The following is a 24,713-nucleotide window of genomic DNA, read 5'->3' as shown; positions in this document are numbered from 1 at the left end:
CCCTAATCAACAATGGCGGCACTCATCGGTGCTTGAGTGCCTACTGTTTGTACAATGAGGACATGTGAGTGAATCACCAATGCAAATGGAATTAGAAGAAACCCTAATCAACAATGGCGGCACTCATCTGGATCTGCGTCATGTGCTTGGACACCTGACACCTCATGTGTAGCTCTTTGACTCAAACATCACGATGCCTCCCATTTCTATGCCCTATGATACTTTGTAATACACCTTCAAAGTAAACCAAAGAAGTCCTAGGAGACCACAAATGCCTGTGGACCAATGTTTTCCATGCCCTCAAACTATCTCCGTGTCAATCTTTTTATCTACATTCATTCACTTTCCCTTTTGACACTCGCTCCCTCTATATTCTCCTCGTGGGTGTGTGAGGTGCATAGAAGTCATCATAAATTTATAACCGGTTATGAACCACATGTGCCTGTCTTTGATCAATATCAAAGCCAAGTCAGTAAGAACTCAATACTTCACCAGCCATTCTTCATGTAGTGAGTATATGTTCCCATCACATGAGATATGAACGTGGATCTATAGATGCTTTGTATTGTTAGATACTCCGTATTTCTTTTAATGCTAGGGTTTATTTACAAAAAAAGTGTGACAATTGTAAATAAACGTCCTCACATACTAGTTAATACAGAAAATATGCAACTCTGGCCCATATATATGGAGAAAAAAAGAACTTACCCTACCACTTCTATACTAATGTCCCCTCATGTTCAACATGCCCGGTTAAAATCCATATATATGACAGAAATATCCGTGGTGGTTTCTACTCAACTCAGGATCGTCCGTTCTGGAGACATCCTAGCCCTGCTTGTGTGAGCATGCATAGTCAGTTCGCATGAGATAGCTGCAGCGACCAGGACGTTCCGACCACTGGTGGAGACCGACCTTGTTTTTCTTCAAATAGGAGCAGCATAGTTGGCACTCAAAATAGTAAGGAATAACATGCCCTTGTTTTTCTCTGGATGTGATGTGTTTGTTGGCTACCACTTGCCAGAAGCAATTGCTCTGAATCGATTCAGAAGATTGCCAGGCGATCGATTCTGGTTTGCTGCCGTAGCTCCCTCCGAACGATGTGGCTGTCTCACATTTTCCCCCAAACTTTTATTTGCCTCATTTAACTACTAGTGTCTAGTAATTTTGATTATATGCCCCAAATTACTTTGCACTTTGATAATTTGCCCAATTCTGGTACGAAGTAAACTGGGGCAAATTATCCAATCTCTCCATTTGACCCACCTAAATATTGAGATGCAAATGACAGAAATCAGAGACTTCAAATTCTTGATGTAACTTTTGGTTTTATTGAGAATCTTTTTTGTTCTTCTTGATTCTGCATAGTCTATTTGATTATCATGCTTGTAGTTGTTAGAAAATGTGCACACACTTGTAGCCGATGAAATATATATTAGACTATATTTTGTCAAATAGTACAACAATTGTTTGTAAAGAGACCATGGGGAAGAGTCCCAGACTTATTTTATAGGGGAAATTCCTGCCTAGGCAGGCTAGCACGCATCAGCCACCGCGGTTAAATAGTACAACAATTATAAATACAAGTATTTTTCAATGCATGAGTTGATGCGCTCAAACTTGTTTTAACATCGTACTTTGCGGATAACCGAAAGAACATACATTCAGATCGACTAAATAAAAACTACTACCTCCATAACCGTTTATTAGGGTAAATTTTTTCCTAGTAATAATTTAGCTAACAAAATATTAATTATATGTCACCAAAATTATATTGTTGGAAATGTCTTTAAAATATGAATTTACTGATATATTTTTTGTAACGTATAACTAATGTTTTGTTGGCTAAATACTAATCAAAGTTTATCTTGAAATGAATAATACCCTAATAAACCAATATGGAGGAAGTATAACGAATCACAAAGACCTAAACAAGCTAGACTAAATAAAAAGGTTTCAAATAGTCAATTTATCCACCCACCTCCGTATGTGAATGTAAGATCGTTGAATGCATGGTGGCCGAGGACACACCTGACATGCTATCGAATCATTGCTTTATCAACATATTGTTGGGGAAGAAGAATAGGTCCTCAAACTTTTCAATGAACAAATCATTATTTTTAGGTCCTCAATTGTTCCTGGTATTTAAAAGCGAGGGCAAGTTAAATATGTACGAATTTGTCAACGATTTTTTTTGCCAATGGTGCTTTAGATGTGGGAATCTGAAACTATGGTTCATTGTTCAATAGTAGCTATCAAACATGGTCCCATTCCCAACAAAAAATAAAGGGTCCCATAACAACATTGCCCCAGGGCATGCTACAATGGAACAGACTGCTCGATCCCTCGACATCGTTAAACCTCATTGGTGCTTGAGTGCCAACTTCGGTGCATTGATGGCAGATGGATGAACCACCAATGCAAATTGAATTAGAAGAAACCCTAATCAACAATGGCGGCACTCGTCTGGACCTGCTATGTGTGCTTGGACACCTGACACCTCATGTGTAGCTCCTTGACCCAAACATCACGATGCCTCCCATTTCTATGTCCTATGATACTTTGTAATACACCTTCAAAGTAAACTAAAGAAGTCCTAGGAGACCACATAATGCGACCAATATTTTCCATGCTCTCAAACTATCCCCGTGCTAGTCTTTTTATATACATCCATTCACTTTCCCTTTTGACACTCGCTCCCTCTATCTTCTCCTCATGAGCGTGTGAGGTGCATAGAAGTCATCATAAATTTATAACCGGTTTTGAACCACATGTGCCTGTCTTTGATCAATATCAAAGCCAAGTCAGTAAGAACTCAATACCTCACCAGCCATTCTTCATGTAGTGAGTATGTGTTCCCATCACATGAGCAATGAACGTGGATCCTGTTAGATGTTTCTTTTAATGCTAAGGTTTATTTACAAAAAAGTGTGACAATTGTAAATAAATGTCCTCACATACTAGTTGATACAGAAAATATGCAACTCTGGCCCATATATATGGAGAAAAGGAGTAAATTCCAGTTTTTACCCCCTACTTTGATAATTTTGACACTAATTGCCCCATTTAGAAATTTGTCATCCTAATTACCCCATTTAGCAAAAAATTGTGCCAATTTTTACCCCTCCTAAAATTTTGTGAGCCTTTTTATCGATGGATCCCAATGACGGGTAAGTCACGTGCCAATTTGTTTAATTATGTAACTATTATAGAAAGACAGCATATCAAACAATTGACCACGCTGCTATACCATGTTAATGTTTAAGAATAACTTACCACAATCAAGTGCTTTTCCTTCCCGTATAGTATGCAAGTACTGTTCTCATGGACACGCTGATTTATTCTACCATGAAGGACATGTCGTGTCTTCCCTCAAAGAAAGAACAGACCGTGTCGTGCTTAAGCCGATCAAAACATGTGTTACGTCAAACTGAACACTGCTCCTGATCCGTCTATTTATTAAAAGGGGTAAAAGTTGGCAACACTTTTGCTAAATGGGGTAATTAGAATGAAAATTAGCTAAATGGGGTAATTAGTGTCAAAAATATCAAATTAGGGGGTAAAAACAGGAATTTAATGTCCCCTCATGTTCAACATGCCCGGTTAAAATCCATATATATGACAGAAATATCCGTGGCAATATCGTTGGTTTCTACTCAACTGAGGATCTTCCGTTCTAGAGACATCCTAGCCCAGCTTGTGTGAGCATGCACAGTCAGTTCGTATGAGATAGCTGCAGCGACCAGGACGTTCCGATCACTGGTGGAGACCTACCTTGTGTTTCCTCAAATAGTAGCAGCATAGTTGGCACTCAAAACATGAGTATTTGGGAATCTTTATGTTTCAAAAATTCTCCAACATCCGTTCTCTTATGAGCACCAAAAACCGCTCCCAAGTATAATTGTACTAGTAAACACCAATAAGCCATATTCGGTGCATGGCGTGGCACTATATTCGTGCATGTAGGCTACGTTTGGTAGATCTGAACATTAGATTGATGGGAATTTTATGATTCCTAGTAATCTTAGATGAAGGAATTAGAGGAAAGCAATGTGGTGAACTTTGTCGATACCAAACACAGAAATCTTGCCAATTCCCAAAGGAACATAGTATGCATAAATTTCTGAAATCTTGCTTCTTCTGTAGTCTTACATTCCTAAGTAACTTTCTTAACTTTCTTCTAAACACGGAAATCTTTTCAGGTTACCCGTTGTTCTCCAGGAATCCTCCCAACATCTTCAATATCAAACCATCCTCAAGGAAATTTGGCTATGTTAGCCCTTCACTACAGGGAAGATACTCGGTCGAATAAGCAAAGATATTCACTACTTTGCTTTAATCACCCTTTTTGTTAGTCCTATAAACGTGTCCATTGATGGCAGTCAATTTCTCAATTTTTTTGAACGAGATGAGCCATTAAATATACTAGTATAATACTATCATAAATCATTGAAGTGGTGGTCATGTTTGCAACAAAAGGTATAAAATTCCCGAAAAACCAAGAAAGCACTTTGGATCTCGGGCACCAGTGCAAGAAAATAAAATTTTAAAGTTCTATCTTTGTCAAAATATTATCAAATAATTCATACATGGTGTAATCTTAATTTTTGTTGGACCGATAAATTTGCATGGAATAATTCAAATTAATGGGACCTGTGGAGAATAAGAAGTTGATCCCGCGTTCTCAGAATTTTAAATTTATTTTTTTGACCCCTGTTGCTTTTACTCCTGCTTGGTATTACGGTGGATTATCATAATCCAGCTTGCTCCACCAGCTCCTACCTATTTTAATGTTTGTTTAACCCGCTTTTTGTATAATTTGGTGGATAATATTTAACATAAGAATTTAAAATTAGAACAACACAACATAAATCTAACAATTGCAAACCAAGTCCTAGTCGATTAATGGGCAGGGATTTTTCGTTGGAAAAATAGTCAACTGGGTGACCACATGACACTCGTATTGCGAGCAATCTGAAAATATGATTTTTTAAACATAGTGAATTGGATGCAAACTTACTGCTAGAATCGGATGTGCATCTTACTCTTAAAATACATTAGTAGCGTTTATAATGCTCATCTTTTGAGGAGAGGGAAAAAAGGCAAAACTAGGCTTAGAATGCTCTTCCTTTGAAGAGAGGGAGAAAAGCAAAAAAAAAAAAAAAAAAGTGAACGACGCCTGAGAGATTCGAACTCTCGCGGGGAAACCCCATGTACTTAGCAGGCACACGCCTTAACCACTCGGCCAAAGCGTCGGTTGTGTCAATCGTCTTACTGTGCGCTATTAGCCCATTACGTAGTACCAACGACATTGAAACTTTATCTGCTCCATTCAGAACCGCACGAAAGGACCGGCGATTGCTGCCCGTGATAACTTTCAAAAATCGATACATATTCGAAGGTAATTAAGGCTGATTATTATATCACCATTAGTTCATTTTTCAAACTGGATCACCATTAGTTCATGGTCATCATCATCTATAGTCATGGATCTATCTTTTCCGTGATAAGTAAGAACCATCTGTTTCGAGCTTGAGCTGGAGCTCTGTATGACGCATGTATCTATCCCATGGCGTACTTGTGCGTCCACCCCCTGGCAGTGGACTCGTACCTGACCTTGTCGGCCTTGCACATGTGCGCGATCTCCGGCACCAGCGGGTCGTCCGGGTTGGGGTCCGTGAGCAGCGAGCAGATGGAGAGCAGCACCTTGGCGATGGTGAGGGCGGGGCTCCACTGGTCCTTGAGGATGTCCAGGCAGATGTTGCCGTTGCTGTTGATGTTGGGGTGGAACACCTTGGTCTTGAACGCCACCTTGGGCGGCTTGAACGGGTAGTCCGGCGGGAAGTGGATGCTCACCACGAACACGCCGCCGGAGTAGGGGCTGTCCCCCGGCCCGATGATCGTCGCCTGCCAGTGGAACATGTCGCCCGATGACACGGGCCCTGCGTACATCCGTGCAGCAATTCAGTGTTTTGATCTATCTTCTGAACTAGCTTATTTCTTCCAGCCGAGTAGCTGACATTAGTCAAAAATGATTTGAGATGATGAGGAGATCACCTGCGCTGCAGGAGGTTGGTGGGTCCCTCTGCAGGTCCCTCAGCTCCTTCACGATCCTCCTCAGCGCCATGCCCCTCTTCTGTCGCGGTTAGCTCTTTCTCAACCTGTTCTTCAGTTGAGCTAGATGGATAGAATTTGTATCCTGATCTTAAGGTGAATGAAACTGTGGCTAAATCTGAAGGTGAAAGCTGCAGAATGGAACTTGCCTGTTTCGATGGCTCGGGTACCAATGATGGCCGGGGCTATATATAGACTATAGAGAGACACAGTCACACAACAGCAAGGAGGAAAAAGGCATTGGATTCTTGGAGGAGACACAGAAAAGGAAAACGTAGCGTAATTCTCATGCAGTATGTGTTCATATTTTTTGTGTACAGGGACATATCACACCAAATATTCCCCCCAAAGTTCAATCGAGTGGCTGCCGAGTAGAATGTCCAATAAAAGGGACATGATTCTGACCGAAAGGGCAAGTGGGAGAAGTGCCAAACCTTTTCGTTTCTGATGGCTCTTCTTCATGGAACTTGATCCCGTTCAGGTCCATTTCGAATGCTTGAAGAGAGAGCAATCCTCACATCAGCAACCAACGGCGCGGAGGAAGGCGGCGGCCGAACTTTCTCGTCATCATTTGCACTAACGAAAGATGAACACGACCACAATATCAGTAAGAATTTAACGTGGAAATCAACAAAAGGAAATGGATAATATCAACATAAGACTTTGAACTGAAGAATTACGAGTATCCTTTTTTTTTTGCAAAAAAGAAGTACGAGCATCGAGGCTTTATTAATTCAAGGTCGGGCTCTTCTGAGCCTTTTATCTAAAAAGAAAGTGTTACTCTAAGAAGAAGAAAAAAAAAGGAGTTTCTCTTTGAAAGGGAAAACAAGGACTTATCTCTACAAGAATCATGTGCCGTTCAAGGCCAAATCATATACTAGTACCTGCTGCCTTGCTGGTTCTTGCGTGTGCTTTGCTGCATAGACTGGAAACCGCTTTAATTTTCCGTGATAATACTTTTTTGCAAGAGAAAAGGAATTACAATAATTAAACATGAGTATTACAATTCCTAAGGATGAGCCGGCCCAGAAGCAATCCAAACATCAGTTCTATCAGAGTTTCTACCATACCCAGTTAAGGCATCACTAGCTACATTTTGTGAACGAGGTGTTTTAACAACGTTGATCTGATGGTCTGTCCGCAGCATTGTCTTGAATTCAGAAACAAGATGGCCTACACTTGATCCTTCCCCGAGCTCATCACCATAGGCACCAAGACTTCATTATCAGTCTCCATGATGATTGGGTCTTGGCTATTACCTCTAACGCACATAATTCTGCTTCAAGCGCCGACTGCAGTACTTCAGGGATCGACATGCTGAGAGGACGGTGTTCCACCCGAACTCCGCACCAACTTGCTCGGTTGCCCCTGATATTTTCCGAAAGCATACATCTTTTCTTCTCCGTAACTTTTTGTGTGTGCATATAGTAGCAGATAGATGGGAGGTTCAGTTCAGCTTGGTCCGTGCACCAACTGTGCACACAACCATCAAATTAACTAGGTGACGCCCCGCAGGTTGCGGCGGGAAATCATGTTAATAACAGTTGTTTGCTCCACAAATGGCCCTCTAAAATAGCCAACAAAACAATAAACTTAATTGTTCTTATTAATGGGAACTATGTAAGAAATATGGTGTACCGAGAAAGTCAAAAAGGAGACTCCGCAGTCATGTACCTTATCTTCCATCGGCCTGTAAGCATGGACTGAATAAGGTCCATCTACGGTGTTGAGAAGTTAGTTGATTGAGCTTAAATTATCTAACGATGATATTAGCGAAGGTGATGGGTTCGTTGCATTGAAAACAAAAAATTTCTACCGTGAATAAGAACAAAACGAAGATCCAATCTAGGAAAAGCCAAGATCTAATCTATGAAGACCGAAGCAACGAGAGAGATGAGAGACTAACCCTCGAAGATCCAAAGCCTTACGAGATCAGATCTCGTTGTTGATGTAGTCGATCGTTCCGGTGCTGCAATCCGGCAGCACTTCCGTACTTGGTCGCACGTACGGTATCGATGAAGTCCTTCCTCTCCTCGTTCCAGCGGGCAGCGGAGCTGTGGTAGATCTCCTCGGAATCTCAGCAGCACGACGGCGTGGTGGTGGTGGTGGAGGAGAAGTCCTACAGGGCTTCGCCTAAGCCGGAGCAGGAGGTATGGTGGAGGAGAGAGGGGGCGGCCAGGGTTGATGGACCAGGGAGGGCTGCGCCCCTGCCTCCTCCCCTCTTTATATAGGGGGGAGGGTCGGTTGGGGTGGCCCCCCACTGCCCCAATCTCATCTATGGCCGGCGGCCAAAAGGGAGGGGGAGAAATCTTCCCCCCAAGTCTTCCCCCTAGGGTTTTGGGGAAACCCTAAAGGGGTGGCCGGCCTGGGCCTTGAGGGGCTGTGCGCCTAGCCCATTAGGGCTGGGGTGCACCCCCTCGGCTCATGTGCCCCTCCCAGGGTCATGGGCTCACTGGTGGACCCTCCGGAACATTCTAGAACCTTCTCGGTCTTCCACCGGAAAAATCCCGAACTTTTCCGAACCCCAGAAATAAACTTCCCTTATATGAATCTTATTCTCCGGACCATTTCGGACCTCCTCGTGATGTCCTGGATCCCATCTGAGACTCCAAAAAACATTCGGTCTCCATCTCATATTCCGAATCTACTTATACGACATCAAACCTTAAGCGCGTCACCCTATGGTTCGTGAACTATGCGGACATGATCGAGACTCCTCTCCGATCAATAACCAATAGCGGGACCTGGAGATCCGTAACGACTCCCATACATTCAGCGATAACTTAGTGATCGATTGAACCATTAACATACGATACCGATTCCCTTTATCACGCGATATTTTACTTGTCCGAGGTTTGATCATCGGTATCTCTATACCTAGTTCAACCTCGTTACCGATAAGTAATCTTTACTCGTATCATGGTATGTCATCTCTCGTGACCGTGTCACATGCTTGCAAGCTAATTAGATGTCATTCCACCGAGAGGGCCCAAAGTATATCTATCCGTCATCGGGATGGACAAATCTCACTCTTGATCCATATGCGTCAACTCATACTCTCCGAATACTTAATCCCATCTTTATAACCACCGATTTACGCTGTGGCGTTCGATGTAATCAAAGTACACATCCGGTGTAAGTGATTTACATGATCTCATGGTCGAAGGACTAGGTTACTATGTATCGAAAACTTATAGCAAGATGAACTTAATGACTAACCTTGTTATTAACAACATCCGATGTTCATGATCAGGAAACCATGATCATCTATTAATCAACAAGCTAGTTTAACAAGAGACGTACTAGGGACTCTTTTATGTTTACACAATACACAAGTATTAATGTTTTCGGTTAATACAATTATAGCATGGGATGTAAACATTTATTGTAAACACAAAGATATAATAATAACCACTTTATTATTGCCTCTTGGACATATCTCCAACAGAAGGACCATAGACCACTATTATTTTCGTAGTACCACCATGTTTTAATAGACCCAGGTACATATAAATTACAAAGAAAATTATCTACGAAAGTCAAACAAAATAGCTGGTAAAGGACATTAACTTTTTGATCTTTCTAAGTGAAGATAAAGCAGTTAGAAGAGAAAGTTTGTGGAAAACTATATAGTGGACTAACTCCAGGACCTTAATATATAGTTCTACATTTGTAACATTTATGACGCCTGTGAAAATTGCTTACCCAAGAAATCCGAATGTTCAGTTTGTGCAGGCTGGCAGCCTCATAGCTTGATTCAGTTATAGATAGATTTTTTCATCCATGCAAAGCCAATATATAGACTTTTGATACCCAAATTGGGGATACTTAACTTAAGTGTGTTCAATACAACAAACATCCGGACATATCCACAAAAAAGCTTCAAACGCTAGTATCTAATTTTTCATCCATGCATAGTCAATAGATAGATTTTGATACCCAAATTGGAGAGACTTAAGTGTGTTCGATACAACCAAACTTCCGGACATGCTCCACAAAAAGCTTCAGACCATATACCCATTACATAAAGGCGTAGTTGTCCAAGATTTAAAAGTAAAGGCTGTGAACGTCCTGGGTCAGATTGTTCTTCCTTTTTCTTGTACAAATTAGAAAGAGATCATCTGTGGTCTTTTTCTCCCGAACATACATCATAGAACAAATGTTTTTCTTTGAAAATCACACGCATAATAATTAATGCAAAAAAACATCTGAATGGAAGCATATTAGAATCATCGGCCAAATAGCTAACTAAAATCCGGAACTTACAACTCAAAAAATGTGTTACCTAGCAACATTGAAGTTCTTGATTCATCCTTTCTCAGTCGTATAAAAGAGAATGAACGAAAGCCTGGTGATCCTACCTTTTAAACATTAGGCCGTAGCCCTGCCTTAAATTAATAAGGCCATAACGGCAAGTACAAGATGCTGTGAACAGCTTACAACAACGCGAACAAACTGCAAACAAAAGGTAGAAACAAGAAAGAACAACAAGAAGTTGACGACGCTCTCAGCCGCGAGAGGAGCACCAGGTTAGCGACGCCGCCAATCTTCGGGAGAAGCGGCCAGTGCGGTGAGAAGAGCCTACGACTGCTCCAGGAGGCAACCATTGCCTGATCATCCTCTTCCATAGCCGAAAAGGGCCCCTGCCCCCTCGCCCTGGCTCGGAGGGCGCCGAACCGTCGGCCATGGAGCCGCTCACCCTAGAGCAAAGAAGATGAACCAGGACCAGGCTACCACACGAACCAGAAGCCAACCTTGCCACTGTACTTCACCGCTCCCCAACAGAAGCTTTGCCACGAACACGGAATCACCCACGAAGAGAAAAGCTGCTTGGTGTCGTCGTTGATGAAGAAGCTGCGATGAAGAAGGGCCCCGGCCATCACCAAGGTCCCCTCTTCAGCGCTGAACAACCATAGCTGGAACAAACCCTCACCCCTCTCACCCAAAAACGGCACCTTCAGGAAGGTGACGACGCCCACGACGCCGCTGCCGCTCAATCCAGAGGATTTGGGATTTCTCCCGGGTTAGTAGAGGGGCGGGAGGGAAGGGAAGAGTACCTCAACAGCGCCTCTAGGGAGGAGAGCGGCGCCCACAGGCGTCGCCGCCGTTGTGGCTGCCGAGACGAGCCAGGGATTTCTCCCGGTCCTTGTCCCACCTCCAACACCAAGCTGGGTGCCAGATCCGGCAGCAAGAAGCTACTGGGCGGCAGCACCAGCCTGCAGCGCCCGTCCAGGGAGGCGTCCACTTCAGATCTGGAGCCGAAGCTGACGAGCAGCCCGAGCTCCACGGCCAGCACCCGTCGTCTCCTCGCCGTCCCCACGGCCAAGGAGACGGCCAGCACCTGCGCGCGCTGCTTGCCGCAAAGCCAGCGCCGCCTCTCCACCCAGGGCCGCCGCCCCGGCGTCCGAAGAGCCCGCAGAGCCACCACGCCGCCGCAGAACGGCCGCGCCGCCACGCCCCCCGCCCAGCGTCACGCCTCCAAGCGCCGATGCCGCCCGCGCCGCCATCACCGCGAGAAGGGGAGAGGACGTCCCGCCGCCGCCGACGCCACCCAGGCTTTGCCCGGTGACGCCCTCTGGCGGCGGCGAGGCAGGGGAGGAGGAGGGAGGTCGCTGGCGGCGCGATTTAGGGTTTCGCCCTGGGACTCGCGGGAGCCCAGGACGAAACGGTCCGTGGCTGGTCTGGTGATCCTACCTTGGTAGTAGGAAAGAAAAAATAGACAACATGGCAACAAATGATTAATATCTTTTAATCCTTTATGTCAAATTGTTCTCGGTCTTCAACTGCGCATAATAGAGGATCTGAATCAGGAATAGGGCTTTTGGTTTCTTCAGATTCACAGTAACATCTATGATTAAATTTTACAGTAAAGAGCATGACATATATAGTTCAAATCATAAGATGAGCATGTGATCAACTTCTTCTTCACCTAGCAGCATACAATTGTAGGATTCAAGAGATAGCCTCCGCCTCCCATCTGCAAGGAAAAAACGTAAAACAACAACATTATCCATCGGAAACAATCAAACATGTAGGCTCCATCCACCAAATCAATATACTTGCTGGTCAGAACAAAAGAAGTATAACCACTTCCCACGCTAGTGGAGCTGGAGACATCTAGAAAGGCTAGAGAAAACTAATTTGCAAGAGAAGAAAGTCCAAACAAAATCAATCTGCAGGAAAAGATAGTCCAGACAAAATTAATCTGCAAGAGAAGAATAGAGAGAAGTAGCATCGACGGCATGTGAATTGAGGTAGAGAAGGTGCAGAAGAGGGAGGCGATGTCTCTCAAGGAGCCCCACAGCAACGGGGTTGCAGCCTGATGAACGCTGGTCGCGTGGAAGCCCAAGCGTGTAGGCCGAACGATGCATATGATGCGTACTTCAGGGGAGCAAGGTCTTTATCAGCACCAATATGTCCGTTCGGCTGCCTACACGAAATGGGTGCCCCAATTAATTTCCTCGCACATATGCAGGAGAAGAGGACTGCTCGAGAACTGGAGATGACCAAGTAGGGGAGAGGAACAGGGTCTGTCTTTTGGTTTCTCGGTGGGATCACAACAAACGTTGCGTTGTGCAGGCTAATCAACGTTTGACAGGATTGTTATACGTGATCTTGTAGAATATCTAGTCCGTCTAAATTTGATCAAATGGCTCGGACTATTTTTGGTGATGTGGCTCATTGTGGTAGCAGCTTGCAAACATTAAATACACATACTGGGGATCAACTTTATAGATATTATAGATAAAAAAAGTTAACTCCAAAATGTGCATAAAAGAAAGAGTGAAAATCCATATAAGACTTTAAATTGAAGAAATATGCCTGAGTACATTGCTGTGGAAAGAAGAGACATTCAGCCTTTTCAAATCACATATTAGCACTTGCATGTACTTACGTGTTCTTTTTCGAAAAAAATGTACTTACGTGTTCGGCTGTACCCCTGCGTAGCGCTTTCGGCAAAGTTTGCTTTGGGCTCTACCCTGCGTCGAGTTTTCTTGGTGCTGCATGTTGGTTTGTGGGCAGCTTTGGTCGGCTCCTGGTGGTGGTTGGCTTCTGGTGGTGTTGTTTGCGACGGGGAGGTCTGTCGACGGTGTGCGTGTTCGATTGCTTGCTCTTTAGGTGAGCTCCGGCCTGATATTGTTGTTGTCCAGTCTTTGCCCCGACCTTGCGTAGTCTTCGTAATAGTCGTGCCCGCTATTTGCGATTTCTGTTGTAGCTTCCTTGATAGTTTCGGTGTGTGTGGTGTGCGTCCTTGTAAGCTGGGTTTAGCACCATGTATGTTATCGCCGTTCAAGACGTTATTAATTTAATGTCAGGCCTTTTGGCCTGTTATCTAATAAACGTGTTCTGCTGCAAGGACATCAAGTCACTCGCACGACCTTATTGTCACTGAATGGTTTTCGACAAAAGTCGCATTTGAATTAGAAGATGGTCACCATGATATCGCTAAAGCTACATAGCTGATGCTGGCCTAGGCCTCACGGAGTGTGATGCAAAGAAAGAAGGATGCCAATTGATCCTACAAAACAAAAAAAAATGAAAATAAGTTTGAACCCTTCGGTCGGTTCAGACCTTCAGATTTTCTGTACCAAAGACATCAGTGTTTGAGTTCAGACACTGACCTACTGTTGCAATACTTTTTCTAGCAGCTAAGCATTATCCATCAATATAAAACTCCCTGTATCTTATACGACTGTCTGCCATGGATAATAGTAAATTTCATGTGCAAATGAGACGATGGCTACTCTGATTTCTAGAACAGCACAAAATTAAGTGAATTGAAATCTTATGATGCTCTTTTGGCATCTTCTTCAGTTATCAGCAGATAAGCAGAGAACTGTGGAACAAATCTGGGACAAACATATAAAGCACTGAACGCAATCGAGAGAAGAAACAAAATTTTTGGACAGTCTTGCACTATCAGTAGCACTGACTGCAATGGAGGAAAGCACCCGAATACAGCCATGCATCAGAGTGCAGTTTTTGCAGAGCTCTCAACTCAGTCTAGTGTTCCTGTGTCGGAAGGTGCTATGGAATCTGTTACCTTTTTCATGTTTTCATAACAGAAAGATCATATTCCCAGCCTCTGGATCATATCATAAAATGTGTTACACTTGATCAAGAGTTTTGATCCAGTACCGATCGAATAAAAAAAATCAGAATTGGACTTTTTCGATCCACGTTTTTCCAAAAATAAAACCCCAACTGATAAGATCATTGAACAAACTCTGAAATGATAGGTATTGGGGTGTCTATGGAAGATTTGGGGCACTCCATTGGACATTAGACGAAACAAACATGATAACCAAATTCAAGCTCGAAAGCTCCCTTTCGATGACCAAGTTACTGGCTAGGGGAGAGTGTACCGAAGCAATACTCTTTCATCAAAAGAAAGGATGTCACTTCATATGATTAGCAATTAAGCTTTCTGTCACTACTTGTAAGAGCCTATCATTTCCGGTGACGGAAACCAGGGTGTTTTTGCATTTCTAAATAAACAACAAGCAAAGTTCTTTGTCCTAATCATACTGATTTTGTATGATTCAAAAAATCATGCTGTTGTCCGTATACTTCGTGCCTAGAATTCCAAATGAAAATGTATGTTAACCAACTTTCCGGGATGCGGAACACATCTTGACTGGCATTTATTTCAAAAAAAATGAAAATTCAAATGATTTCCTGTTTTGAAAAATACGGTCTCCGAAGAGCCCAGCATCTAAACTGCCACACAGCTATTTCATACATGTAGCAATCAAGCTTTCTGTCACAACTTGTAAGAACCTGTCTATTTCCGATAATAGAAATCGGGGAGTTTTCGCATTGCCAAAAAAACCCAGGCAAACAAAGATCATGGTTCTAATCACACTGCTGTCAGTACATTCTATGCCTGATGATGCTAATAATTCTGCTCCGAGAATTCCATCCACCCATTCCCTTTTCCTTTTTGCTATTCTGTTGTGTCTGTCCTTTTACATAATGATCATGATGAACTGTGTGTGAGAGAGAGAAGGACGGTACAGTAACACATTTCGTCAGCAGATATCTTCACCAGCTAAGCCCCTTGCCGATGCAAACAACCTCCTATGTCACCCCTGTCCAGCTCTTATCTCTGAATGAAATTACATGCTTGCCCCTACCAGATCATAGGGCTCTTAGCTGCCTCTTCACTAAAACACATGCCATTAGTGTCATTTCCCTAACTGGATCATGAGAAAGTGGCAGTGTGCACATTGCATTCCCATGACATACCTTTCATAACAAAACTGGCCTTGATTAGCTCATCAGAAATGCAACTTGTTTAATATAGTACAGGTTAATTTAACAACATCATTTGCACTGTGTAAGTTTGTTGTCATCACAGTTTAATTGAATTAATTACCAGGAGGTAAATTTTGAAATACCTCACACCTTTGTTGCATCCCACCTACTCGTAACAGCCTCTGCGGCGGCGATGATACCGGTGTGGGGCGATCGATAAAAGAAAAGAACCGTTCATGTTAATTGTGAGTTTTTCACCATTCAGAAATTGCGTTTCTGAAGATAGTGCATATACTGACGATGCAACAGCCCCCTTGCAGCCTGCAGTTGAGATGATTCTTCAGTTAGCAATTGCTTTCGTCGCGGCGGTTCCGATCGATCGATCGGTCCATCGCCGGCAGGCCTGCTGAAAGGTAGCTTTCCTTCTGTTCCCGTCCGAAAACAGGCATGACATCCGGCAGTATAGGTTACTGTAATTTTGTTACTAGCTAGTTCACACTTGGTCTTAATCCTCTGCTTGATGATGATCATCATCATCACCGTGATGCATGCACTAGTAGTACTATAAAGTGGGCGTGTGCAATCGTACGTGACCTGAAGTTTCTTACAGTGGTGACATCGACAAATCCTGTCCCTGATTCCTGACAGCAGAACTGCAGCTGCACCCTGCATTTGATTCTGTCACTCACCAGTTCACTCACCCGATCTTAGGACAAGGCGATCGTCGCTTGTGCTGAGCTGCCATGGGAGGAGGAGGAGATCATCACCATCAGAGCATCGGCATTGCTGCAGCTGTTCATGGCCATGGAGGCGCCACGGTGGAGGCCGCACTGAGGCCGCTCGTCGGCGGCGCCCACGGCTGGGACTACTGCATCTACTGGCGACTCTCCCCTGACCAGCGGTATGTACTTGTATGTGTTCAGTTGTTCGTATGATTCTTGCTGCCAGAGCTTGATGATGATGGATCATGGTGATGGTGGTGGGGATGGATCCATGGCAGGTTCTTGGAGATGACGGGGTTCTGCTGCAGCGTGGAGTTCGAGGCCCATGTCGCGGCGCTCGGCGACCTTCCTTCTTCCATCTCGCTCGACTCCTCCTCTATTGGGTAATTGATTCTTCTTCCTCGGCGCCTGCCATGTCGGTCGCCGCCGTTGATTCTGGTCGGAGCTCTGACTATTGAAATTGTTCGGATGATGATCAGGATGCACGCACAGGCCTTGCTGTCGAACCAGCCGATCTGGCAGAGCAGCGGCGCGACGTCGGGACCGGGTTACGATGCTACGGGCGGCGGCGAGAGGACGCGCCTCCTCGTCCCAGTCGCCGGCGGGCTCGTCGAGCTCTTCGCCTCGAGATACGTACGTGCGTGTGTGGTTATATCAGTTAGTTTTGATAGAGGTAGTTAAGGCGCACGCCGTTCGCGTGAGCCGTCGCTCCGGCGGCGGTGGCACCGGCTTCGCGGTGCACCGCACGCAACAGCCTTTGCGTTTGGATGATGCGTATATATATGCGCCTAACTTGCGGCGGATGATCATCGGTGTAATTAATGCAGATGCCGGAGGAGCAGCAGATGGCGGAGCTTGTCATGGCGCAGTGCGGCGGCGGGCAGGGGTGGCAGGAGGCGGCGGAGGCGCCGGGGTACGCGTGGGACGCGACCGCGGCGACAGCAGACACTGGGCGGATGTACGCCGCGGCGTCACTCAACCTGTTCGATGGGGGCGGCGCCGGCGGGAGCGGCGAGCCGTTCCTGGGAGCTGTGCAGGACGACGGAGCGGCAGGTGTGGGGTGGCAGTACGCGGCGGCAGAGAGCAGCGAGCCGCCGTCGATGGCGGCGCAGGAGCACCATCAGCAGCAGCTGCACGGCGGCGTGGGGAGGGCGGCGGACTCAGGGTCGGAAGGGAGCGAGATGCAGCTTGGGGACCAAGACGACGACGGCGTAGACGGCGAGCCGCAGAGAGGCGGGAAGAAGCAGCAGTGCAAGAACCTGGTGGCGGAACGGAAGCGGCGAAAGAAGCTCAACGACCGCCTCTACAAGCTCCGGTCCCTCGTCCCCAACATAACCAAGGTAACCACCATCGTCGTCCATGGCCGCCGCCGCCATGGACCATTTTTGGCTGTTCCATAGCTCAAAATTGAAAAATCCATGGCGGCGGCAGATGGACCGGGCTTCGATCCTCGGGGACGCGATCGACTACATCGTGGGGCTGCAGAAGCAGGTGAAAGATCTGCAGGACGAGCTGGAAGATCCGAACCCGCCAGCGCCACCGCCCGGCCACAGCGACAGCAAGGCCCCCGACGTTCTCCTGGACGACCACCCGCCTCCGGGTCTTGACAACGGCGAGGACTCGCCGCAGCAGCAGCCGCCGTTCTGCTCCGGAAGCAAGCGTCCCCGAGGGAAGGAGGAGGAGGAAAAGGAGGAGGAGGAGGCGGAGGACCACGACATGGAGCCGCAGGTGGAGGTGCGGCAGGTGGAGGGGAACGAGTTCTTCCTCCAGGTGCTGTGCTCCCACAAGTCCGGCCGCTTCGTCCGCATCATGGACGAGATCGCCGCCCTCGGCCTCCAGGTCACCAACGTCAATGTCACCTCCTACAACAAGCTCGTTCTCAACGTCTTCCGCGCCGTCGTACGTCCCGCTCACTCTCTGGCGTTTGCCATGCAGCAGCTCGGTCGCTGATGGTTTAACTTATGGCGTGCAGATGAGGGACAACGAGGTAGCGGTGCCGGCGGACAGGGTGAGGGACTCGCTGCTGGAGGTGACGCGGGAGATGTACGGCGGCGGCGGCGGCCCATGGTCGTCCCCGCTGCCGCCGCCGCCACCGACGATGACGCCGATGGACCCGAAGCTCGACGGCATGGACGGGCAGGCAATGCCAGCAGGACCGGGGGATCACTACCAGCTGCAGCACCAGGTGCTGGGAGGATATCATCACCAGCATCTGCAGTACCTCGCCATGGATTGATGGAAGAGAGTAGTCCAACTAATTGTGTGATCGAGTGTCAAATTAAACTTCTGGATACATTCTTGAATCTCTCTTCCCTCCTTCGTTCATACTTGAACGGTTAAAAAGTCACATTTATTTGAGGACTGCGAACTTTCATTAAATTGTTCATGTTTTGTAAGTACTGTAGTACTATTTTGATCTGTCTGCATAGCTATGCACGAACTAGAATTAGCTTACTTTGGGTTCAACCCAGAGACAAAAATCACGTGCAACCATAGTGCAACTGAAATATATTTAGTGCCATAGGGGAAAAATCAATTTAAAATATACAATTCAATTGCAAATTGCAATCCATGTGCATGTGACCAAATTCTGGTTGCTTTGCCGATTTTGGGTGTGTCCAATGAGCCAGTTTTCTGTAACATCCTGGGTTTCTAGGACACCGAAGGGTAGAACTAGGATTTGGCATTCATCTTAAAAAGTATGGGGAAAATTTTCGCTCTTGTTTAAAACACAAAATGATCAGGATCAGTACATGATTGGGATGAATTAGGGTTAGCATCTCGACAGATGAGTGGAGATCTCAGTCTGGAACCACAAGGAGGGGGAGATGAAGTCACAGGGAAGGACTATTGGTGGGCAAAGTATGAAGAAGGTGCAAAGGAGATGCCAGAGCTCGAAGGACCAAGATTCAAGAGCCCGGTGGACAAAGACCTTCTAGCAAGGATTGATCTTCTCCACTGATTAATTGATAATGAGGAAGAACACTCATCGGTTCCTGCCCTCATGTTCAATTGTTCCAGGATTATGAAGAGGCGGCCAACATAAAATATGTGAAAGGGATGCAAACGAACATCTCGGTCTGCATGGAAACTATTGCAACGCTTGAAGAAGATATCGAGCGCTACAAGGCCAAACTTGCAGAACAATTTGATATCAACAGGAAGATGCATGAAGCACTGAATAAGATCAGAAACAACACCGAGAAATAATTCCTGAAGGCATTGAAGTGAACAAACCTACAACAACATTCCAAGCTTGGCGGAGTTCCACCTAGTCTTTTAATGCTTTTTATTATATCACATTGCATCTAGTCATGTTTTTTTTTCTGGTTGAGTGTGCTTTTATCACTTAGTCATTGATTATCCTAGTGCTTGAAAAGCTCTTAGAGCATCATCATGTATGCCTTATCGAGTGGTTTTTCAATAAATATAGAGTATGGTGTCATCCATGGTTCTCTTGTTTGGAGATTTATGGGTAACACTCATGCAGATGAGTGTAGGATAACGTTGCATAGAAAACAAAAATTTTCCTACCGCGAACACGCAATCCAAGCCAAGATGCAATCTAGAAGACGGTAGCAACGAGGGGGTATCGAGTCTCACCCTTGAAGAGATTCCAAAGCCTACAAGATGAGGCTCTTGTTGCTGCGGTAGACGTTCACTTGCCGCTTGCAAAAGCGCGTAGAAGATCTTGATCACGATCGGTTCCGGCGCCACGAACGGGCAGCACCTCCGTACTCGGTCACACGTTCGGTTGTTGATGAAGACGACGTCCACCTCCCGTTCCGGCGGGCAGCGGAAGTAGTAGCTCCTCTTGAATCCGACAGCACGACGGCGTGGTGTCGGTAGCGGTGTAGAAGTCCGGCGGAGCTTCGCTAAGCAAACCGGGCAATATGAAGTGGAGGAGCAAAGCTAGGGTTTGGGAGAGGGTAGCCGGCCACTCAAGGGGGGCGGCCAAGCTATGGTCTTTGGGGTGGCCGGCCCCCTCCCTTGGCCCCTCATTATATAGGTGGATCCCAAGTGTTGGTGTCCAAGTCTTCGAATAAGACCCGAAACCAAAACCTTCCATAGGAGGGGGCAAACCTAGCCCAACTAGGACTCCCACCCAAAGGTGGGATTCCCACCTCCCATGTGGGGGTGGCCGGCCCCTATGGTGGAGTCCACTTGGGACTCCACCCCCACTAGGGCTGGCCGGCCATGGAGGTGGAGTCCCTTGTGGACTCCACCTTCCTTGGTGGTTTCTTCCGGACTTTTCTAGAACCTTCTAGAACCTTCCATAGAACCTTCCGCGACATTTTATTCACATAAAATGACATCCTATATATGAATCTTATTCTCCGGACCATTCGGAACTCCTCGTGATGTCCGGGATCACATCCGGGACTCCAAACAAATATTCCAACTTCATTCCATATTCAAGAACTACCATTTCAACATCCAACTTTAAGTGTGTCACCCTACGGTTCGAGAACTATGCGGACATGGTTGAGTACTCACTCGACCAATAACCAATAGCGGGATCCGGAGATCCATAATGGCTCCCACATATTCAACGATGACTTTAGTGATCGAATGAACCATTCACATACATTACCAATTCCCTTTGTCTCGCGATATTTTACTTGTCCGAGGTTTGATCTTCGGTATCACTCTATACCTTGTTCAACCTCGTCTCCGACAAGTACTCTTTACTCGTACCGTGGTATGTGGTCTCTTATGAACTCATTCATATGCTTGCAAGACATTAGACGACATTCCACCGAGAGGGCCCGAGTATATCTATCCGTCATCGGGATGGACAAATCCCACTATTGATCCATATGCCTCAACTCATACTTTCCGGATACTTAATCCCACCTTTATAGCCACCCATTTACGCAGTGGTGTTTGGTGTAATCAAAGTACCTTTCCGAGTATAAGTGATTTACATGATCTCATGGTCATAAGGACTAGGTAACTATGAATCGAAAGCTTATAGCAAATAACTTAATGACGAGATCTTATGCTACGCTTAATTGGGTGTGTCCATTACATCATTCATATAATGATATAACCTTGTTATTAATAACATCCAATGTTCATGATTATGAAACTAATCATCCATTAATCAACAAGCTAGTTTAAGAGGCATACTAGGGACTTCTTGTTGTCTACATATCACACATGTACTAATGTTTCGGTTAATACAATTCTAGCATGATATATAAACATTTATCATAAACATAAAGATATAAATAATAACCACTTTATTATTGCCTCTAGGGCATATCTCCTTCGAGTCTCCCACTTGCACTAGAGTCAATAATCTAGATTACATAGTAATATACCTAACACCCATGGCATTCAGGTGTTGGTCATGCTTTGCCCTAGGGAGAGCTTTAGTCAACGGATCTCGCTACATTCGGATCAGTGTGTACTTTGCAAATCTTTACTTCTCCATCTTCGATGTACTCGCGAATCGAGTGGTAACGCAGCTTGATATGCTTCAGCCTCTTGTGTGACCTTGGTTCTTGTGCATTGGCGATGGCACCCATGTTATCACGATAAATGATTAATGGGTCCAATGCACTAGGAACCACACCGAGCTCTACAATGAACCTCTTCATCCATACCGCTTCGATGAAGCCTCCGAAGCCGCTATGTACTCTGATTCCGTTGAAGACTTCGCCACCGTGCACCGCTTCGAGCTTGCCCAGCTTATCTGCAACGACCATTCAATATAAACACGTACCCGGATTGTGACTTAGAGTCATCAGGATCGGTGTTCCAACTTGCATCGGTGTAACCGTTTACAACGAGCTCTTGGTCACCTCCATAACAAAGAAACATATCCTTAGTTCTTTTCAAGTACTTCGGGATATTCTTGACCGCTGTCCAGATGTTCCATTCCTGGATCACTTTGATATCTGCTAGTCAAACTAACGAGCATGTGCTATATCCGGTCTAGTACATAGCATGGCATACATGATAGATCCTACTCGCCGAGGCATAGGGGATATTATTCATCCTTTCTCTTTCTTACTGCCGTAGCCGGTCCTTGAGTCTTACTCAATACCTTGCACAGTAACATAGGTAAGAACCCTTTCTTACTTTCGTCCATTCTAAATTTCTTTAGAATCTTGTCCAGATATGTACTCTGTGATAGCCCTATTAGGCGTCTTGATCTATCTCTATAAATCTTGATGCCTAATATATATGATGCTTCACCAAGGTCTTTCATTGAAAAACTATTATTCAAATAACCCTTAACACTCGCTTAATAGTTCTATATCATTCCCGATCAATAATATGTCATCTACATATAATATCAAGAATGCTACTGAGCTCCCACTCACTTTCTTGTAAATACAGGCCTCTCCATGACACTCGTATAAACCCGAAGTCTTTGATCACCTTATCAAAGCGTCGGTTCCAACTTCTTGATGCTTGCTTCGAGTCCATAGATTGAACGCTGAAGTTTGCATACTTTGTCAGCATTTTTAGGATCGACAAAACCTTTGGGTTGTACCATATACAACTCTTCCTCAATGTCTCCATTAAGGAACGCCGTTTTGACATCCATCTGCCAAATCTCATAATCGAAAAATGCAGCTATTGCTAACAAAATCCTCACAGATTTTAGCTTCGCTACCGGTGAGAAAGTCTCATCGTAGTCAACTCCTTGAATTTGTCGGAAACCCTTTGCGACAAGTCGAGCTTTATAGACAAGTAATATTACCATCAGCATCTGTTTTTCTCTTGAAGATCCATTTATTCTCGACAGCCTTTCGGCTCTCGAGTAAGTCTACCAAAGTCCATACTTTGTTATCATACATGGATCCCATTTCGGATTTCATGGCTTCTTGCCATTTGTTGGAATCTGGGCTCATCATCGCTTCTTCATACGTCGCGAGGTCCTCATCATTGTTATCCACAATCATGACATTTAGACAAGGATCAAACCAATCGGGAGTGGTACGTTCCCTTGTCGATCTGCGAGGTTCGATAGTTTCCTCGTTCGAAGTTTCATGATCATTATCATTTGCTTCCTCTGTTGCCGGTGTAGGCGGTACAGTACAACTTCCGATGCTGCGCTACTCGATCAACGAGTATAGATTCATCAATCTCATCGAGTTCTACTTTTCTTCCAGTCACTTCTTTAGTGAGAAATTCTTTCTCAAGAAAGGTTCCGTTCTTAGCAACAAAGATTTTGCCTTCGGATCCGTGATAGAAAGTGTACCCTATAGTTTCCTTAGGGTATCCTATGAAGACGCATTTCTCCGCTTTGGGTTCTAGCTTGTCCGGTTGTAACTTTTTTACATAAGCTTCGCAACCCCAAACTTTCAGGAACGACGACTTAGGTTTCTTATTAAACCATAATTCATACGGTGTCGTTTCTACGGATTTTGATGGTGCTCTATTTAAAGTGAATGCGGCTGTCTCTAATGCATAACTCCAAAAAGATAACGGCAAATCGATAAGAGACATCATAGAACGAACCATATCTAAGAGAGTTCGATTACGACGTTCGGACACACCGTTTCGTTGTGGTGTTCCCGGCGGTGTCAATTGTGAAAGTATTCCGCATTTCTTTAAATGCATGCCAAACTCATAACTCAGATATTCACCTCCACGATCAGATCGTAGAAATTTAATCTTCTTGTTACGTTGATTTTCTACTTCACTTTGGAATTCCTTAAACTTCTCGAAAGTTTCGGATTTATGTTTCATGAAATAGATATACCCATATCTACTCGGATCATCCGTGAAGGTTAGAACATAACGATAACCACCGCGCGATGCTACGCTCATTGGTCCGCACACATCGGTATGTATGATTTCCAATAAGTCGGTAGCTCGCTCCATCATACCGAAAATGGAGTCTTAGTCATTTTTCCCATCGGACATGCTTCGCATCTATCAAGTGACTCAAAGTCAAGTGATTCTAGTAATCCATCGGTATGGAGTTTCTTCATGCGTTTCACTCCAATATGACCAAGACGACGAGTGCCACATATAAGTAGAATTATCATTCAATTTAATTCAGCTTAGCATCAATGTTATGTATATGCGTATCACTACTATCGAGATCTAACAGAAATAAGCCATTCTTTTGTGGTGCTCGACCATAAAAGATATTATTCATAAAAATAGAACAACCATTATTCTCGGACTTGAATGAATAACCGTCTTGCATTAAACAAGATCCAGATATAATGTTCATGCTCAACGCAGTACATAATAACAATTATTTAGGCTTAAAACTAATCCCGAAGGTAGATGTAGAGGAAGTGTGCCGATTGCGATCACATTGACCTTGGATCCGTTTCCAACGCGCATCGTCACTTCATCCTTCAGCGAGTTGTCGTTTATTCTTTAGTTCCTGTTTCGAGTTACAAATATGAGCAACCGAACCGAGTATCAAATACCCAGGTACTAGAACGAGAACCAGTTGAAATGAACATCTATAACATGTATATCATATATACCTTCTTTCTTCTTCTTGACAAGGCCGCTCTTCGGATCAGCCGGATACTTGGAGCAATTACGCTTCCGGTGTCCCTTCTCCTTGCGGTAATAGCACTCGAGCATCAGGCTTAGGGCCGTTCTTAGGTTTCACAGGAGGCGTGGCAGCTTTCT

At 44.9% G+C, this 24,713-nt stretch overlaps 2 protein-coding genes and 1 non-coding gene across 3 annotated transcripts; 1 reads left to right on the top strand and 2 right to left on the bottom strand.

The window, feature by feature from the left end:
- Positions 1-5,173: 5,173 nt before the first annotated feature.
- On the bottom strand, positions 5,174-5,255 carry TRNAS-GCU. Its single transcript has one exon. It is a non-coding gene; the product is annotated as a tRNA-Ser (tRNA).
- A 56-nt stretch (positions 5,256-5,311) lies between these two features.
- LOC124691655 (ubiquitin-conjugating enzyme E2 28-like) lies at positions 5,312-6,263 on the bottom strand. The gene is made up of 2 exons (XM_047224931.1): positions 6,058-6,263; positions 5,312-5,942 (listed from the first exon to the last, which is right to left on the bottom strand). The coding sequence occupies exons 1-2, from the start codon at positions 6,125-6,127 to the stop codon at positions 5,563-5,565; spliced, it is 450 nt and encodes a 149-aa protein (XP_047080887.1). The 5' UTR covers positions 6,128-6,263; the 3' UTR covers positions 5,312-5,562.
- A 9,852-nt stretch (positions 6,264-16,115) lies between these two features.
- LOC124686315 (transcription factor TDR) lies at positions 16,116-18,330 on the top strand. Its single transcript, XM_047220283.1, has 6 exons — positions 16,116-16,273; positions 16,373-16,477; positions 16,574-16,727; positions 16,922-17,434; positions 17,526-17,993; positions 18,067-18,330. The coding sequence occupies exons 1-6, from the start codon at positions 16,116-16,118 to the stop codon at positions 18,328-18,330; spliced, it is 1,662 nt and encodes a 553-aa protein (XP_047076239.1).
- The last annotated feature ends 6,383 nt before the right edge of the window (positions 18,331-24,713 follow it).

The sequence above is a fragment of the Lolium rigidum genome, chromosome 2 (genome assembly GCF_022539505.1).
Source record: "Lolium rigidum isolate FL_2022 chromosome 2, APGP_CSIRO_Lrig_0.1, whole genome shotgun sequence".
NCBI lineage: Eukaryota > Viridiplantae > Streptophyta > Magnoliopsida > Poales > Poaceae > Lolium > Lolium rigidum.
Note: the sequence above shows the minus strand (reverse complement) of the source record. Positions and strands in the feature narration are given on the sequence as shown.

What these genes read in the sequence shown, in the direction of transcription:
- LOC124691655 (XM_047224931.1), bottom strand. Translation starts at nt 6,127, where the DNA reads ATGGCGCTGAGGAGGATCGTGAAGGAGCTGAGGGACCTGCAGAGGGAC. An exon ending in ACCAACCTCCTGCAGCGCAG is followed by an intron (nt 5,943 to 6,057) that starts GTGATCTCCTCA and finishes GGATGTACGCAG; the next exon opens with GGCCCGTGTCATCGGGCGAC.
- LOC124686315 (XM_047220283.1), top strand. Translation starts at nt 16,116, where the DNA reads ATGGGAGGAGGAGGAGATCATCACCATCAGAGCATCGGCATTGCTGCA. An exon ending in CGACTCTCCCCTGACCAGCG is followed by an intron (nt 16,274 to 16,372) that starts GTATGTACTTGT and finishes GATCCATGGCAG; the next exon opens with GTTCTTGGAGATGACGGGGT. An exon ending in CTCGACTCCTCCTCTATTGG is followed by an intron (nt 16,478 to 16,573) that starts GTAATTGATTCT and finishes GATGATGATCAG; the next exon opens with GATGCACGCACAGGCCTTGC.